This window comes from Fringilla coelebs (assembly GCF_963513975.1).
Source record: "Fringilla coelebs genome assembly, chromosome: 6".
NCBI lineage: Eukaryota > Metazoa > Chordata > Aves > Passeriformes > Fringillidae > Fringilla > Fringilla coelebs.
Genome location: NC_140034.1, coordinates 30,504,446 through 30,523,581, shown reverse-complemented (window position 1 = coordinate 30,523,581; position 19,136 = coordinate 30,504,446). Strand labels below are relative to the sequence as shown.

Below are 19,136 nucleotides of genomic sequence, written 5' to 3'. Positions count from 1 at the left end.
TGCTCTGCTAATTTTCATGCTCATTCCAATTAATTTAACATGACCCAGATTTTCTTCCTCGGGCTCATCCTGACTAATTAGTAAGGCAACACCTAGAACAAGTTCTGTTTAATAACATTGAGGAACACTAGTTGTGAGTGATTTTGATGCTAATAAAGATATTCACTGATGGGACAGATATTTTATGTCAATTATAGTATGTAATTTAGAAGTCCCTATGTGCTGGATAGAGTATAGGAAGGCTGGCAAATCACTATGGGAGATGTTTTTTTTTTCTTTTTGTTAAAAAGATTTCCAAAGTACCTAGCTATCCTCAGGGACCAATTAGTTTTGTTTTTTTTTTTTTTTTTTTGGTGCAACTAGTAGTATTGTCAACTAATTCCACAGTAATAGATGGGGTGGTGCTGCTAAGGATGTACAATCTGTGAACCATCAACAACCAAGGCCCAGGCTTGCCTAATTTGCTGAACCTTTATCACATACAAGAAAAGCCACCATCAGTACCAGAAAGCAGCACCAGCAAGGAGAAGAGGATAACTGTCTCATCTCCTTGATGTAACTTTTCTTGCCATTGTCAGGTGAATCTCTTTTGCAAGAAATAAACAGGGTTGAAAAGGGGGGTTTTGTCAGTGCCTCATAACTGAATTGTCAATGCTGATGTTCATTTCAGAAAAGTGGCCCCAGACCTGCGCTCCATGTGATAATTCTTTCCTGTTCTCTGAGCACTCTCCATCCAAATGTGAGGGCTGGTGCTCATGTAGGTGTCCTGACTGCAGAGAGACCAGCAGCACAGGCAGATCTTTGTCCCTGGGAGCACTTCTTCCTGGGAAAGCTGGCTTGCTCCATGTGTGTAATCCCCAAAAACGGAAACACAGCATGTGCGGCAGGGGAAGTGAGGTCCAGAAAGTGTTTTGGCATTGAGCTCATCAGAGGTAGAAAGAGGAAATGACAAACCTTGATTTTCCTCTGGTCTCCCAGAACAAATTCTCACATACGCTGCAGGAAGATAGAGACAGGATAATAATACTGCTCATACTTCAGGATTTTGGTCAGTCACAAATACAAAAAGCTGTCTGGCCTCTCTACTGAAATTACAGTGCTAAAGCTTGCTTTTGCTTCTAGTAACAAAAATGGAAATCCTGCTATTTAGCTGAAGGAGAAAAGAAATGAGATGTCTTTGTACATCTATTTTGATCACAAGTATTATGTCCAAGAACCTGCCTTCTAACAGATATTCCAGGATGTTCTCTTTTTGATACACATTTAGAAATGAAGAATTAGCAAAAAAACAATAGGCATGCTCAAATGAGCACAGGAGTGTGGTGGCGTGCTTGTATTTAAAGGTAGAAATATATAATATTCACTTATGTAAGAGCCACCACCAATATTCAGTACTACTTTCAAAGCAGTTTTCATTGAAAGCTCTGTGCCTTGCTTATTTGAGCAGTTTAAAAAAATATTTTCCTTAAAATTTAATGAAGGTAACTTTCTGAGCCAATAACAGAAAAAGGGAATAGAATGCCTTGAGTTAGATAATGCTATTAGCTATTTCAATTCTTATGTGCAGTATAAATCTCTGTTAAGTTTTAAAACCTGACATACTAAAACACAGGTAAAAATAGCTTAACTATAAAATTGCAAGCAGAGGGTTAATGTCTTTGAGGCAAATCTTAATCGCTGAGATCCTATTTGGTGGGATTTTGTTTTGTTTTGTGGGTTTTTTTTAGTTTGGTTTGGTTTTTTTGGACTTTTTTTTTTTTAAGTACCAAGCCCTTTCATTGGCACAATTTCACCGACTTTTTAGGAGACAGAGATGGAGAGACTGCGTGAAGTTTTTTTGTAATGTATAATGTATTTAAACACTGTACCTTGTGGACTGATGCCACAAACCAGCTCAGAAATGATTCCTGTTTCCTCCTTACAGACTTGCAGTAAGGAGTCAGAGATGACCACGTCTACAGTCATTCCTAGCTGGTGTCAGAACATGACAATTCTGTTGTTCTGGGTCAGTGGTGAATAACTCACTCAAATGGTGCAAAGTCAGCCAGTTCTTAATTTTTTATCTCCTCAAGAGTGCATTCAGTGACTTTATCACTGAGAAGAATGACTCCCCTGCCTAGTGTGATCAAGATCTGGAAATTTGTTGCATCAGCACATTTAGCCTGGACTGCTACTTGATTGGTGGGGCTTATATTTGATCTTATGGCAGACAGGTCAGCTCGCTGACTGGCTAGGTGAACCTAGGTCCAGAGGGAAACTCCATTTTACCCACCTGAACCTGAAGGAAGGGAAGTCTCATAACTTGCCAGGCTTTTCATTTGGGATCCCTACATGTAGGCAACGCTAACTCCTTTGAAGAAGAAAGTGGGGTGATCTGAGCTCTCTGGAGCACAACTTGTGAGGCTCTTCCCTAAAAAAAGCTCAGGGACACAAATCAGTTCTAGGAAGACTTTGTAGGCACTTCATATTTGTGTTTTGTAATAATTTCTGCAACAGTGAAAGACCTGAAATGAAATTACAGGTTATGAGCAAAAAGGCAATGCATCAGGTGTCAGAGTGGGTGTCTGTGCTTTTGAGTTTTGTGCTGTGAATTTTTTAAAAAATAGAGTTACAACAACTTATCCTGTGGTTTTGCTATTCTTATGCTTCCTTATTTTCTAAATCCACTTAATTGAAACTTTTGTCAAAAGCTTTTCCCCCTGTTTCTATGGATTTATGTGTATGTCAATACTTTCAATCACTTAAAGCAGCCCAAAGCATCCTATGGAACAGTTTGGCTGCAGACAGAGATGACCATAGCCGTTCCTTTTTTTTTTTTTTTTTTTGCTTGTTTTTTAATCATATTATCCTGAAAAAAATCAGAAAAAAATATACAATGGAAAAAAAAAATAAATTGCTTGTCTGCCTTTCTGTCAGGGACTAACCATGAGTTTTACCTCCCTTATGCTTGCTCCTTTTGTCCCTCTACTGAACTTCAAAGGAAAGAAACATTTCAGGCCTTTCCAGTAGCCACTTTTAAGCATCCAATAGGCACAGCACGTAAGTTGTAGATGGTTTACAGTTTACAAGGCTTCTTGGAGGAAAAGACTTCTGAAAAATGGTACCCCCAAAAATAAATACAGGCAGGTCCAAAGCACGCAGTTGTCATCTGGAGAATGATTCACTAGTGGGAGCAAGACTTGATTGAGTCCTTGGTTTTGAGCGCTGAGTAGCACATCGCTTACAAAGAGTATTAGTTGTGTTTCCAAATACATAACGCCCTATATTTAAAGTACAGGCTTGAAGTTAAACCTACATGAGCAGACTTTCAGTGTTCCCACGTAACCCTTCGCATTCTGGCGTTTTCCAGACTGCCAGCCAAATGAACACTTTAGGAGGAGGTGCATGTATATGTCCGCAGCACCCAGCGGGTTAATCCACCCTACTGTGCATAGGTGTTGGAGCTCTTATGGTATGTAAGACTTGCCAAGTTCGGAGTTGTTTTGTACTTTTAAATTTTTTTATGAACTATGCATTCGCAGCAAGCATCTCTTCTTACCCTGTTGAAGAGTTTGTGAATGCATATCGAGACAGTACTTTCATTTATTTTATGTAAAACACACATTTGTATACCTTTTATCACCAGAAAAAATTTTTGTGGTTCATTTTGAGACCTTTCTACTAAAACATCTTTTTTTTTTTTTAAGCATTTAGTCATCCTCCATTTTTTTTAATGCATCTTAAAATAGACAAATGTGTATTTTGGACTCGTGGCCTAACAAGTGTCCTCTTTAGTAATTGAAGTTTTTAACTTAGTATCTCTCAGGAATAACTGTCTGCTACATTTCTAGTCCTATTTTTTTCAATGATGAAAAAATCTTATTCATGTGTGATTTTTTGTATTCATATGAATAAGAAAAATCTTATTCATGTAATATTTCAGCAAGTGCTTTCTTAATAACTAAACAGCCCTGAGAAAAGAGGTTTCTAATGTGGGCAGTACATGGACTCTTGTTGTGCTGGTGGGCATCATTTTAGGGGCTGTCTCCTGAACAAGCAGTTGTGACAAACAGCATAGGGTCTAAGGGGAAGACATTAAAGACATGCAAGACATTAAAACATCTCACAGTTTATAACTACTTTTAACAGCTCTAAGGAAAATTGAGATGCTATGACTGCTATGACTGCTATTTTCCTTTCCTGCTTTCCTTTTTACTCTTAAAGAAACTACATTAACGATTTAATGAAGAATGGTGCAGGATGTTAGTCATCATCTACTTTTAAGTTCTCACATTCTGCTATATATAAACAACTGCAAAATAGTAAAGGTTAAATATTGATGAAGTACAACTGAACTTAATTACTTCAACTGCAGGTAGAATTTTAATTCAACTTAGTTATTTTACCCACATTTGATATTATTCTAATGACAAAAGTAATGGCATAATAAATTTTAAAAGCTACTTAGAACAAAATATAGCTCTTTAATGTATACTTTTATACAGTTGATTGAGAAAATGAAAAACATTATCCCAGAACTAAAAAAGGAAAATAGTCTCTTAAAGGAGATGTGCTTTCAGCAAAAGAAAAATATTTTTTTTGTCTCCTGATTTCTTTAATGACTTGTTATTGTTGCCTCAGCTGTAGCCAGTCTGCAGCTGGTATTCTTAACAGAATTACTATGAGAATGCCAAAAATACTTCTCTAAAAATATATTTAAAAAAGATTTAAAAAGAATGCCACTAAAACTGCAGCACAAGAACACTTTGTGTGACAGTGTTTAGTAGGATGAAAAATTTAAACAGAATAACAGCTATTGACATTCACACTGCAAAGTAATTACTGAAGCATGTAGAATTCTTAAAACTATTTTAATAATGCTTTCCTTCAGCCTAGATACCAAAAACTGGGAGTACACTTTCCAACTTGTACTGAGGTGGGGAGGGTGGGAATTGAAGTTAAAACTACGTAGAAAAAAGTCTATTGAACACTTTCCTGGTGAGGTACAATGTAAGTTTCACTTTTAAATAGAAGAACATCATAAATCAGCATAAACCACATGTTTTAATGAGTGTATCTCCTCTGGAATTGTGCAGTGCTTGCAATTCTCTGTGACCAAGACATGGATCTGGTCTTAGACTTCTTACTCAGGCAAAACTGCCACTGACATTAATGATAATTTTGCTTGAATAGAACAAAGTGCTTGATGGGAGTTGTGCCAGCATGAGGGGTGCGAGATTAGGATAAACGTGCAAAAAAGTACGACTTCAAATGGCTGTACCTTTGACTTCTACAGCTAGCATTTCCTCCAACTACAAGGATCTTAATTATAACATTTTCTGGTTCAAAGATTAACATTTAGCATTCTGGGAAAGACTTTCTGGACTTTAGTAACCTGATCAGCACGGTCTCCTTTTGGTCTCTGCCTCTTTCTAGGTCTTTGTATTGCAGGGGAGATGATAGTATCTGGCACATTCCTCGGATGTCTTGAAGATAGCAGCCTTCTGTGTTTGGGGCTGAAAGATTGTGAACTCTGTGTTAGCAGAAATGCCACACAGGGGAGGTGAATAGAACATTAAAAAAGCTTTAGCTTTAGGTACTGCAGCGCAAGCAGAGTTGAATTTGAGAGCTGGGACTTAAGTGGACATTTGTCCCTGCTTTCTTCCTTAATAAAATCTGAGTGTTAACTGTGGGTAAGGGCATTTGAGAGATCACTAAAAATGAATCATTGAGTGCCCAGAAGAGCTTTATTATGATATACTATGGAGAACTTTAGAATATACCTAGTACTTTTTAAGTGGTTATCAGATACATGTAGGAGTTACTATCATGGAAGTGAATTATTTTGTCCTTTGCTGCAGAAGCAAAATAATTTGCCAAATTAAAATGTCAAAATAAAACTCAACAAAAACTGGATCTGTGTGGTCCTTTCTGGCCCTGTGCTCCCATCCAATTTTCTTTTGCCCCATGAAAAGCTATTGAGCAAAAAAATCACAAGCACCAACCAGCAACATTTGTTGTGTTTGTGTATGTGCAGTCCATTTTGAAAAAGCCTGATGCAAAACTAAATCTGGGAAAAAAAATCTCAGTGCAGAAATCCTGACTGGCCAAACTGATTTTTAAAAAATTGGCAAATTTTAAAAATCCCCAGACTGATATTGGGTTCCAGTACTGAGTTCTTGTAGGAAGAGGCAAGAGAGCTTGCTTAGTTCAGTTTGTCTGCCCCAGAAGCAATTAGATAGAAGGAATTATTCTGCTCCCGAAGTTCTGCATAAGTGTTACCACTGCCCAGTTAACCAGTGTGAAAATACCATGGAAAATAAATTATTAAACTATACTGTTATTACTAACTTGCCAGTTCCAGAGAAACAAATGCAGCCACATTTACATATGTGTCCATCTGTCTGTTTTTACACTTTATGTCTTCAACCAGTGGGTGAAATTGTTTTAATCCAAGCTGCAGTCTAATTTTTTTTTTTTTAATTTGTTTTTTCCCCCTGCTGATATTTTTCTCTGTGTGTATGTTATTTGTAGATGGACATGCATATTCTTGACAGTAGCTAGTTCTTAATTGCCCCTTTAAGTAACCTAATCTATCTGGCCATGGTGGTTTTAACTGGAGTATGCAGCAGAGTTCTCCATGGATAATTTTCGTTAGTTAGCAGATTGTTACCATCTCAGTGTTGCTGAAATCCCTAATCTCAGGTCAGCGTGAAGCTGCAGTGGTTACAATCCTGTTGCCTGATGCAGTGTGAATGGAAGTGCTTTCTGTCAGAAACATGTGGTCTCTTCAGTGGAGAGCCTGCGTAAATCCTGTGTAAATAGAGGGAGGCTAACAAAGGATGAGCCCCTGCAGCTCAGAGCATTTGGAGCCATTTGGAGGCTGAATTTGCTAAATGCTGCTTATACCGCCTGAAAAGTTGAAGAGAAAGGAGCATAAAATCCCTTCTTTTTTCTCTTTCTGCTCCTACCCTGGGGGGAGGGTGTTAAGGGCCAGGGAAGCCTGAGGTAAGCCTATGAAGACTGTTTTTTCAGTGCTCTTTTGAGTGTGAAAAAGGTGGCATGGGTCACTGTCCCCTCTTTAATGTCGGAAAACCCACACAGTTAGTAAATGTTGCATGTAAACTAAAGCATTTCATCCTTCTCCTGCACTCCACGGCAGTGGGCCATGAACTAGTCACTTGAAAATCGCAGAAAAATTTCACTTCAACATGTCTGGACAGTTTAGCACAGCAGGAACGTAAGAGAGATCAGTAATTAGCAGGTTGCTTTACTGTTGTGCCCCTTGTCTGCATTGGAACACTTTTTTCACCTGATGGGGAAAAATGTTGGATTGCAATGAACGAACCATGAACCTCCTGGCTGTATAAAAGAGCTTAACGTTTAAACTGTGGTTTATTAATTTTCTCTTATATGAGCTACAAAAATACATTTTTGAAATTTGACAGATTTGCTAAGATTTCTCTATTCACTTTACAAATAAACATGAAATTTAAACGCAGACATTTAAGGACACACAAAAAAAAAGCCAGTCTTTTTTCTTATTTTTGGGGAGAAAAATAATAAAAGGGCAAATGTGAAAAGAAACATTTCTGAAAATAATTTTGAAAGACTTAGATCACTGATTTTATAGCATGCATGGCTCTAATAAGAGCTGAAATGTCATTCCTACTTTGAATAAACAATAAAACATTTGTGAATTCCTTTTTGCAAATAAGATGTGTTAGTGACTCTAGACAGGTGCCTATCCAGAAACAGAAAATAAGCAGTTTTCATTCTGCCTCTTGTAAATACACTTTATATAGAAGATACTATGCAAGTCCTTAAGCCTTTAACACATATTGCCAGATGGCAATAGGGACTTGCTCCTGAATGACAAACTATGCTAAGTTGTAATTAGATTACAACTAAGTTGTAATTAGAATAGCTTTGTATGTGGGGTCTGATAGCATCTTAAGTTTTCTTCCTATTTGAATTTGCAATAATTATTAATTCATACATGTGTGAAATTCGTACATGTCATCTTTACATTATCAGCCCAGTGGAATTGCTGGGTTTTATTCTGGAAAGAAAAAGAACAGCAAGAGAGCAGGCCAGGTCGCTGTCTCCTTCCTGCTTCTAGAAGAGCAACAGAATAACCAGACAACACCTTCTGCAGGAAGAGAGATGACAGTGGTGTATGTCTGAAGTTTTCTCCTGTTCTCTCTAGTGCACCGGTGTCCAACCCTTCTTTCTGTCCAAGATGCTCTCTGAAAGATAGAACAGGGAACCATGAAACGTATGTCTGGGGTCTCAGAGACACCAGGGCAGAGAATGCAGTGGTCTGATTACAGCAGCTCACTTGAGGACACTCCACTCCAGGAAGAAGTGACCATGCAGGTCAGCACAGGCTCAGTGTGCCTGTAAGCCCCCTGAACAGCTTCTGATGGCTCCTTTCCTCCTGGAGTAAAGTAATTTAGCAAAACCAGCACTGGTACTGGCAGAGCAGTGCCAGTGATGGCACAACTCTAAGCTGGGTCGCCCACCTGAACTGCTTGTGATTTTCAAAGTCCCATACTTGGCAGTCATAACCTATCCTAACTTAGTTTCCCTGGACAAGAAATGCAGGAGATAAGCATGGATCCTGTGGTGTGAGGAGACTTAAGTCAACTTCCTGGAACAGGGATCATTAAGAGGAAGAGAAAGGAAAAAAAAATCCATAGCCAGGACTTTCAAAGATCTGTGATCTACTGGAGCTGTAAGGCTAAAACCCTGATAATTTTAGCAGGATGGAATGAAGATAAGGATTCTCCTGAAGAGTCTTTGATTCTGGAGCTGACCTTTCCTCTCTGTTATTCTTCCCTTAAGTGCAGACTATCTTATCTTCAAAAACATCTTCAGACACTTTTCTCCAGCTTTTTGGCAGTGATAATTACCCAAATTTTTAAGATTTTTTTCCTCTGGTGGTGATATTGATTGTATTACTAAGCTGACTGTCCTTATTAATAATGATATGCAGTATTTATGTGTCTAGATGGACACATTATAAGTACAAACAAATAATTGCAAGTCGTGAATATAGGCTGCATGCAGATTTTCTTCTTTGTTTTCCATTTATATCTACATATCTACATATTCCACTCCATCAAAATATTAGTCTGGAATATTAGAGTAGTTTACTTAAGATCAGCATAGTGCACTACAGCTTTCCTTTACAGAATCCTTTAACTTGCTTTCGTATTGCATCCACTATTTTTAGAAAAATGGCAAAGTGTCTTGTCTTCCCCCGAGTTTAGATACTCCTGCTGTTCTCTCTTTTCCTTTAGTGTGACAAACCTTAAAGCTGTAAGGGCCCTCTGATGATGAAGAAACTCAAACACTGAGTTCTGAAATGTACTTTACCAGAAATCACTTTTTTAACTGCTCTACTTGCTATGATGGTAACAGAAACTATTTCTAGAATTTTAATCTGGACTGTTACCAGGCTTCTGTGCTTTGGCCTGACTGGGTCATCCTTTTCAGTTATCATTTTGATAGATTGTGAATTTGTTATTCATCCTGTTCACAAAAGGACAAGATGGGCAACTTCTAAACTTGCTTCATCTGTTGCTGGCTTTTACTCTGCGAAGAACACAAAGACTAGGGTTGAGATAATACTGATAGTGTGGGAGACAAACTAAGAAAAAATCATTGATACAATAAGGTTGGACAGACTTTACATGGGACTGGTCTGTTTCTCAAAGAGTTCTTGGCTATGTCAACACTGGGCTTTGCAGGCTTATCTGTCCAAGGAAATCAGCTTGCAGCAAACTGGAATTATGGTGCAATGGAAACCCTGCTATGACTGCTTATTTGATATTTTTTAAAGAAGAGGTGATCTCCTTTGCTTTCAATGCAAAGGAATTCAGCTTGTGGAAGGAAAGCCTCAGCATGTACTAAGAGTGCCTGAACACAGAGCCAGTGTGGAAGCCCAACTTCCCACTGTGTAAAGAAGACTTGAGTCTTCAGTGTCCTCAGCGAACTCTTCCCCTGGAAGAGAAGGTCTTTAAGGAGCCCCAGGTGGGTCCCTTTGCAAGGTTTCTTGTACACTCTGTCCATCTTTCATAGGGGTTATTACATAGCATTGGTATCATCTTAAACAAGCTGGGTAAATTGCCCAATTCTCTACTGGCTGGAATCATGCCTAGTCCTTGACACCTCCACAAAGACAGTGACACTTAAGGATTCTCCACCTGCCTGCAACACCGACAGGGTTTTGCAATCATGCATACTCTTTGCAATAGAATAACTGAGTGAACAGTATGGGAAGCAGGAGAAAATCACTCTTATAGTTTTTTTGGTTCTGTGTGAAAGAGAGAGACAATGGACCAAAATCCAAACCTTAATTTCTTCTCTAGAAAATTGGGATAACTATGCTTCTATAATTGCCATTTCCATAGAATTTTGGATTTGACTCTACTCGTTTTACAAATTACCATCTAAGCCAAGATATGAATGGTTCATATAAGCAGAATCTCTTGTAATGATGATTTAAATTATTTAAATTTTGATTCCTTCATACAGTAGTGAAAAATACAGTTAATCCAGTCTGCCATAAGGTGGCTTTCATATCTGTTCATTTTATTTCGCTTTTGATATTTTACTTTTCTCCATTTAAAGTAACTGACATTTATTTGGATAAAGAAAGCTAGGACCAGAAGTAAATAATTTCATCCTGGAAAGGACAGTTATGGGCTTCTTCTATGATTTCTTTGCACTAGAAGCTGCATCCACTAAACTGAGTGGTTGTAGTCCTATTAAAGGTATGACATTACAGATTAACAGGCCTGTCGTACACCAGGAGGAACAAATCTTGCTGTATTTTTCTTCTGATATCATTTGGAGTTACAATATTTGAATTTTCTTTTGTGAGGTTATGGAACAGATTAGGGAAGCACCGACTCTTATGATTTCAACTGCTGATTAGGTTGGGAAGGCAATGAGAGCTTTAGTTGAACTTTTCTTTCTTGGGCTGCAATTAGCTTTTTCAAACCAGGGTATTAATAACCTCATCAAAAAGTCCAAACACTGATATAGAGTGTGGGAGACTCCTGCTGAGGATGCTCACAAATAGGAGTGTATATGCAGACAGACAGGAATTTGTCCATAGAGAGAGTGAACTGGTGTTTCTGTGGTTTGAAAGGATGGTGCAGAGCAGAAGTTTTACAGCTCCACACATCCTGTGCATACACACATTACTTTTACATAAAGAGACAAAGATATCTTTATCCGCACGACAGATAGACAAACAGACTGACTGACTTCAAACTTGCACTTTCAGTAGAGATTTTTTCCCCCCATCTCCGGGTACTGCTTTTCAAAATTGCCTGAGGCTACAGTACAGCACCTCAGATCCCCAAGGCCCATTGCCTGGCTCCTAATAGCCACTCTCCATCTGTGTCACATGAACAGCTGATGAGATAGCTCCAGTGTCTGTATTTTGGAGAGCATATCCACCCAGGTTAAAATGCTGGGGTTGCCAAGGAGCAGTCAGAAGCCATTAGTGTTTGTGAGAATTTGCCTTGCAGCAGTTCCTTGGCATAGTGGAAAGTGTGTGTGCGTGTGTGTGTGCGCGCGCACACGTGTCTGTGAGAGAGGGGCAGGGTGGATGGAATACATGGGGGGAAGAAAGCAGCAGGAAGGAGTGCTTTCTAAATAACTGATATATTACAAAAGCAAACCCTTGGTTACGGTGTTCAGAGCTTCCATAATCTCTTCAACTAGTTTACTGTGATTTGACTCTCCTTTCTCTGTCGTTAATAGAAGAAAAAAAAAAAGGCAGGAGAAACAGAGCAGCGACTTCAGGGTCTTGCTCTGGTGTTTGGGCAGATGGAAAGGAGCTGCTCTGCCTTGGGGCAGGGTGGTTGTAATGAAGTGGCCTGTCAGTCTGTAAATAGTGAGGGTCATCTCTTCCATGTGATGGAGGGTATCACATTGCAGTGAAAATGGAAATGTCAATAAAATTAATCTGCCAGCTCTTTGCTGTGGCTTTTTCTGTCTCTCCAGTCCAAAAGGGTCGGTTTTTCAGAGGGGACACCGTACAAGAAGGGTGATCTGGCATGGGAGGGAGGACTGAGCTGAAATGCAAGTTTTGAAGCAAATGGACTGTATGTAGCAGCAATGTATTTCGTTTAGTAGCACTACAGATCTAGACGAGGCTATAGGAATTAGCTCATGAATCTATAGCATTCCTCAGGAAGCTATGGAGCGTCTAGCTCAGGCTACATTGAGCACAGAGTTTATTGTTTTAGGCTTTCTTGGACAAGGTTTTTACTTAGCATGGGATTTATGGCATTTACTGCTAATGAATGTCTATTCTTAAATTACAAAAACCACCGTCTCAGCACAATTCCCAGATGTCCTTCCAGGACCTCGGCTTCTTAAACACCAGCAGGGAGCATAAACTCTCCACTTCTCTGTTTTCCTCTTTCGTGTGGCTCCGGGCTAATGATGTGTAAGGAAAACACAGCAATCTATAAAGTCTCAGTGCTGTCCCAGTATTCTTCATTTATTTTGCATTTGATTATGCCACAAGTCGGATCTTGTTTCTTTCCTTTTTTTAAAGTTATTAGTTCAAATATTAATGTAGGAATATGGCATATATTGCTGCTCTTGATTGATGCCTTCCCAAAAACAGGAAGACGTGCTCGTATGAATTTTAAGAAAGTAGGGGTCCTGCAATGCCTTGCCAGAAGAGTTTTTCAGATACATAATTTAGATGCCCTCCAGGCAGGCTTTCAAGGCATTTTTGCTGGAGGGCAAGAAAAAATAACTATGACTGTTAAAAGTAAATGATTTTTGCTAATGCACAATTAATGCCAGGGAAAAGCACAGAAGAGAAGGATGTTGATGGAAAGTTCTGATTAAGTGAGAGCTCTACCTTGATGTGCATCTTTTTATTTTAATGATAATAACCACTGATGCAGAGATGTAGAAGTTTTCATGTCATGCAAATGCTGTGTGCAGGGTCACACTAGGTGTACGTGTTTGTGAGTGCGTGTGTGTGTGTGCTGGGAGGTGATGGTTCCTGGGAGGGGCTCATCTGACAGTGTGTTATGTGCACTGAACGGTGACATGGTTACTGCCACCTCTGCAGAGGGCCTCCAATATATAGACTACAGAACATTTAACTTGATTACTTATACGTACATATTCAGGATGGTTGTAGGGATGCATTTACAGTAAATGGGTTTTCTTGTGGCAGGTTTTCCTACATCGAATCCCATAATTGAAAAAGAGCTACTGCACTATGTCAAGCACACAATTATAATTGAATTAATGATATATGCATGTGTGAAACACAAAATTAGTATTTGGAGAGACACGGTTTTCTAATTTTTACATATTTGCATCAGCATTCTTATATAATGAGAAACAGTATGTGCCTGATCTAACAAATAAAAACCCCCCAAACTGTGGTAGTGTCTTGGCAATTAATGATATTTTTTGGCTTCTGTATTTGGTTCATTAAACATCTCCTCCTTCCTGTTTTTCTCTTTGTTGTAGGTGATGGTTTAGACAACAGTGTAGCCTCACCTGGTACAGGAGATGACGATGACCCAGACAAGGACAAAAAGCGTCAGAAGAAAAGAGGCATTTTCCCCAAAGTAGCAACAAATATCATGAGAGCGTGGCTTTTCCAGCATCTCACAGTAAGTGGTGACCAAAACCAAAATAAATTTCTATTCATGTGCCTAATGGGGTTTATTCATCATTATTAGAAATCAATTATCCCCACAATTTTTTGCCCGTTATTAGGTCTTAGGATTTGTTGCTTTTTGTTTAAATTAGGGTTTTTTTTCCTTAGGTCTTGGAATCATGACAAATCTTAAAGAAATCTATCTATCATCTATCTATCTATCTATCTATCTATCTATCTATCTATCTATCTATGCATATATATGTGTGTATATATATATATACACACACACACATCCTATAGAAAGAAAAAGAGTACGATGCCGTAGCATGGAACACCACCTATATATGAAGTAACCATTTTTGGCTTTGAATTATTCAAAATCTTCCTACAGACAGCAAAAGGGCGATTCTTACTTTAGCATGTATAAATCTCTGACTTCTAGATTCTTTATTGCTGGCCTCTGTTTACACAAACTTTGTATGTATGTGGTGAAAGAGAGAGCCCTGGTGTGTGTGCGTGCTGACATACACTGTGGATGCTAGAGAAGTCAAAGCAGCAGCTTGCAACCTTGTCATTGTTACTTTTTTGTGAGGAAATAAAGAAGTCTTACAGATTCCCTAATTTTTAAGTTGTGTAACAGAGAGAATAAGCGCCTCTTTTGCTTCTCTTCAAGTCCATAAATCTTAAAACCTGGCCATATTCACATTTGGGGGGAGAGAGATTAAATATGTGAAATAGCAGTGCTTTCCTTGGGCTTTTATTTGTCTGCTTGTGATTGGTTTTGTGTTGGTGTTCTGTTGACTATTATAGCTTCACTTAGGCATCAAAACACAATTTCACAGAAAACCTAGTAAGCCTAGTTTACTTCATGTGGGAAATTATGGAAACTGGCAAAATTACCAATTTTCTTCTTTCTTGCACTTTGAAATTGTTTCTTACTTGATAAGGCTTGAAATGCTAACTGTTATTAACTGCCTCTTCTTCTACCAAAGTTTTATAAATTTCCATGGTTTTATAAATATCCTGCTGTTGGTTACACTGCAATGATTCCGAGGCCCGATTTATTTATGATAGAGACTATCGAACTGCTCTGCCAGCAGCACAGCTAAAGGGGGGAGAGATAGATTCACATTTCTAAACCATCATTTTGATGTAAGGACATTAGTAGCAAACTAAGGTGCATTGATCTGGCCTGTGGGGTCAGGATTAGCTGGAATAGCCAGTGTCTCTGCTGGAGTAGTGGTTATTCCTGCCTCTCAGCTATGGCCATTTCAAAGGTCAGGTGCCCTGTACCCACTTGGCTCAGAGGAATTAGACAGAACATGAGTCTCTGGGCTGATTACTTAACCAAAGACAAAATAATGAGTCCTAAGCAAATACTGACTAATTGAAAGGGCTGTAAATCCATTACATATTGGTCAGGGATAATCAGGAGTATTTAATCACTTTTATCTATTCAGGAGCACTGAAGCTGCAACAGCAAAGCCCTGAACCTTGCCATGTGCTTATTATTCTCATCATTATCAAAATTACTTCACAGCTGTTCTTTGCTACATCACCTCAGCTGGAGATTTACTAACCTGTAAAATGTTTTTAATTTGGAAGTCGAGTGAGTGCGAGTGGAGGGTTTTTCTTTCAGCTGTAGAGTATCTTTAGATGAGTAGTACAGGGAGACAGCAAAAAGCAGGGCCACAAATAAACAAGTTTGGTTTGTAGACACCTCCACGTTAACTCCATTTCCTCCTATGAAATTTGTGATATCTATTTTTTTTCCTTCCTGCCTTTCTTTCTTATGTGCTCCTTGAAAGCATTTGACACTTGCTTATTAAACAGTCAACTGCCTCTTGCTTCTCTTGAGGAAAGTCCTTCTGGCTTTTTGAAATCCCTTTTCCTTGTTTCTATCCTCTCTCTCCTGACCCTCTCCATCCTGCATGAATTAAGGAAATTTGCCGTCACTGGTGAGGATGGCCTCACAAAAATCAGATTAAATGAACACAAAAAAGCCCCAAACCTTTTACCATCCAGGCTTTAATGAGTTTGCAGGTGCTGAAAGATTTACTGCGCTGTAATTCTCAGACCTGCAAACTGATAATGGAGACCCCTGACCAGTGCAATGTAAATTCAGAAAGATTCTTGCCATAAACACATGCAGGGAAGGAAGAAAACTCCTTTCTTTTAAAGATCTCACACTTTTTTCTCAAATTAGCTCGTCCATTCAAAATGTTACCCTGGCTGAGCCAGAACGGGGGAATCTGTGATGTACAATTTTATTGTTTCAAGTAAATATCTTTACAATGACAGTCCATGATTCAATGTACATTCCTTCATTACTACTCTAACCTTATTTCAAATTGGTTTGTGCCTCTTTTGTGCTGTATGACCTGTTCTTGTATTACAATAATCCCCTGATGTACCCTTTTTTCTTTCTCTCTCTCTCTCTTTTTTTTTTTAAGAAACTAATTGAATTATCTCATTATTTTAATTTGTTAAGCAAATGTATTTTATGTCTCAGGATGTGTTCTTAAAGAAGGAGCTGCTTAGGCTTTGCCCCCTGAATGGGCCATTGGTACATTTTGACATTCATGCATTCATTAAGGAGAGGAACATAAAAGAGCTCTGGTTGTATTTTTTTTTTCAAACACCCAACCAGCATGGAGCAACTTTTCCATAAGCCACAGGGGTCTCTCTACATATGTTCTCAACTGCATGCCATTGTCACCTATTCTGAATACCTCAAAAGGACAAATAAAATACTAAAGGCCAACTGTAGCAATTGTTAGCTGTTAGTCTCAATATGACAAAAATCATTAACCTCTGATTTCCCTGGAAGGAGAGGCAGTGGCAGTCCATCTCTTCTGGCATGGATTAAATGCAGAAGTCCTTTAGACTGTCAAATTCCAAGAGAGTAACTCAGATCTGACTAATTGTATTTACTTATGATTTTAAAGAAAATGCTATTTTTTTCCTTTATTCAATCAGTTTGCAAACTCCTAAGGCAGCCAATTTTAAAAATTGAATGGCCTAAGTGGCTTTTTTGAAGAGACAGGCACTTGAACTCTGATGTAGAATGAATGTGTCTGACAGGCTGCGTCTTTCAAAACAATTTCTAACCCCTATCACAGCTTCCATTTTGTAGTAACTTTAATTATATTTGAAATGGGATACACATGCAAGTTTTTATTGTTGGAAATCAAATGCAAAGAGCTTCTGTCATGTTCTCGTTCACTTACTGAGCTCTGTCTTACATTTGGAATTACAACACAAACGGAAGATAAAAGATCTGAGGATGAATTGGTTGGAAATGTGTATGCTTTTTCTGGATAATATCCAGTGTTTAAGAAAGTAGAGGAAATCCTAGTCTGGTAGTATAATCTTTTCAATAGTACATAAAGATTACGACATCAGAAAGGTAAACCTGACATTAAGACTGTTTTTAGTTGAGTTCAAAGGTGGTTAAAGAAAAGAAACAGCAAGAAATCTGACCCAAGCTGAGAGTTTATTCATAGCTTTGGAAGACTCCTTTTCCTCTATGCTAAGGACTTCTTAGTACACTCAATTAGCCTCTCAGACATCACTGCTTTCCTCCCTCAAGTGCTCCCCTATTTGCCCTGCAAAGAACATATTTGATCACCAAGTGAAAACAGGAAGTGCTTAAATGTATAGATACATCCAGCTTACACCAGTGCTGAAATTAGGATTTCTTACCAGCAACTACAGAGCCAGTCCCCCTCCTCCCATGCCCTTTTGAAGGATGGAGGACCTTTAAAATATGTATACAGAAGAAGTCAGAATAGTCAGAAGAGAGGAAAGTTATAAAGGAAGTAATTATACCACTCTATGGGCTTGTACCTCTGGTGTTTCATCCATTTCTGCAGCAGTGTGCCAAAGACTACATTTTTGCTACATGCAACATTTTTTCACCTTTTTTTACCGAGCTGGTAGAACAGAGTCTCATTTATGCTTTGACACTTACCTGGAGGGATGCCCTTTGTTAAAATTCTATTTTGGTTGGTTTTTTTTTGTTACAGTCTTTAAGAAGACGTGTATCATAACTGATAGGACCAGATTTACCAATGGTAGCTTGCAAACTAAAGCTTTCTTAATGAAAATCCCTGGTTCCCATCTGATGATATTTGGGATGTCTCCCCTAAAGCCAGAGGAGTTGAGCTGTTTTTTCTGCTTTATTTTTGCTAGCTGAAGTTCTGTCTTCTAACTTTGAACAATGTCATTTTAGCCTGATTTTCACAATCTTCTGGCTGACTGTCTTGCTCTTTACACAGTCTACTGTAGAATATATCTTGGTTTTATCTGTTTCATTGTCAGGCTAGAGTAAGTTCTCCTGGAAGGTAGTAAAATGAACCAGCCACAGCTTTTGTACTTACCTGAATTAATTTTCTTAACTTGTCATATTCATGTGTCCAGGTTGGATAATATGAATAGTCTCACTGAAACAGTTTTGTTGGGTTTTTTTTTTCTGTATTTATGTGGGTGTATCTGAAAATAAAATGTGTATCTATCATATTTTGATTAATGGCTTATCAAGCCTTTTATACAGGGCAGCTATTTTATTTATTCATTAGATTTGATTCTAGAGATGAATGTCATCAACCAAAGCCAATCTTGGAGCGAGTGTTCAAGGAAGTTGAATCCAACCCACCTTCATAAATATCTCCTTCCATATTTTATTTTAGTAATAATACCTTAAAGAAAGGTTACAAGCACAGCTGGCTACTGCACTCCTCGCTGAACCGCTTACTTTCACATCAAACTGCAGAAGAACAGCTTTGCTCAGAGATGCGATCTGGGAGAAGCATTCTGCACTTTGATGTTCCTGCCCTACTGTAAAAAACCAAAACCAAACCCAAAATACAGCAGACCTCTGTGCCGTTAAAATGGCAAGAAGAAGGCTGGGAGACTGCAGATGATAGGGGAGTGTGCAGTCATTCTAGTGAATTTTAGTGTGCGTGTTGGAGGGCATTGTAACACGCTCTGCCCTACACACAGGGCATGGACAGTGTCCTCTGATTCTCCTGTAAAACCACCTGCACGTGTGTTTGCTGGCTGCCATTCCCACCTCAGGGCACCACGGGGTCGGAGAGCTGGAGGAGCCTAAGCTGCAGTTTTATTCCAGGCCTGCTTTTCGCCTGTGTGGTGTTTTCAGCAAGGTAATAAGCTGCCTGCTGGTGTAGAACAGGCCTCTTTGTACAAACACCACCCTGTTGGAAGCATGTCCTACAAAATAATATTGTGCTCATTTTTCAGCTGGAAAAACTTTTGTGAGGAGAGATTAAATGATTTCACCCCCCAGTGCTAAAGAAAAATCGATGCCCGAATGCTAAACTCCCCTGACCTGCGGTCTTGCGGTCCTCAGGACAGCAGAGTTGTGTCTCTTTGTACCCCAGCATTGCTCTGGTGTCTCCTCAGAAGGGCTGGTGGTGGCCATTAACATTTGCAGTTATTGCTGCTGGTAGCACAGCCCTGCCTAGTGTCATCAGCA

The 19,136-nt window shown here is 38.9% G+C and overlaps 1 protein-coding gene across 9 annotated transcripts in view; it reads left to right on the top strand.

The window, feature by feature from the left end:
- MEIS2 (Meis homeobox 2) overlaps positions 1 to 19,136 on the top strand; it is a 174,950-nt gene that overhangs the window by 39,478 nt on the left and 116,336 nt on the right. For all 9 annotated transcript variants that reach the window (XM_084208603.1, XM_084208602.1, XM_084208601.1 and 6 more), the window contains one exon: positions 13,504 to 13,649. In XM_084208603.1, the coding sequence (XP_084064729.1) occupies positions 13,504 to 13,649 (146 nt within the window). The remainder of the gene's footprint in view (positions 1 to 13,503; positions 13,650 to 19,136) is intronic.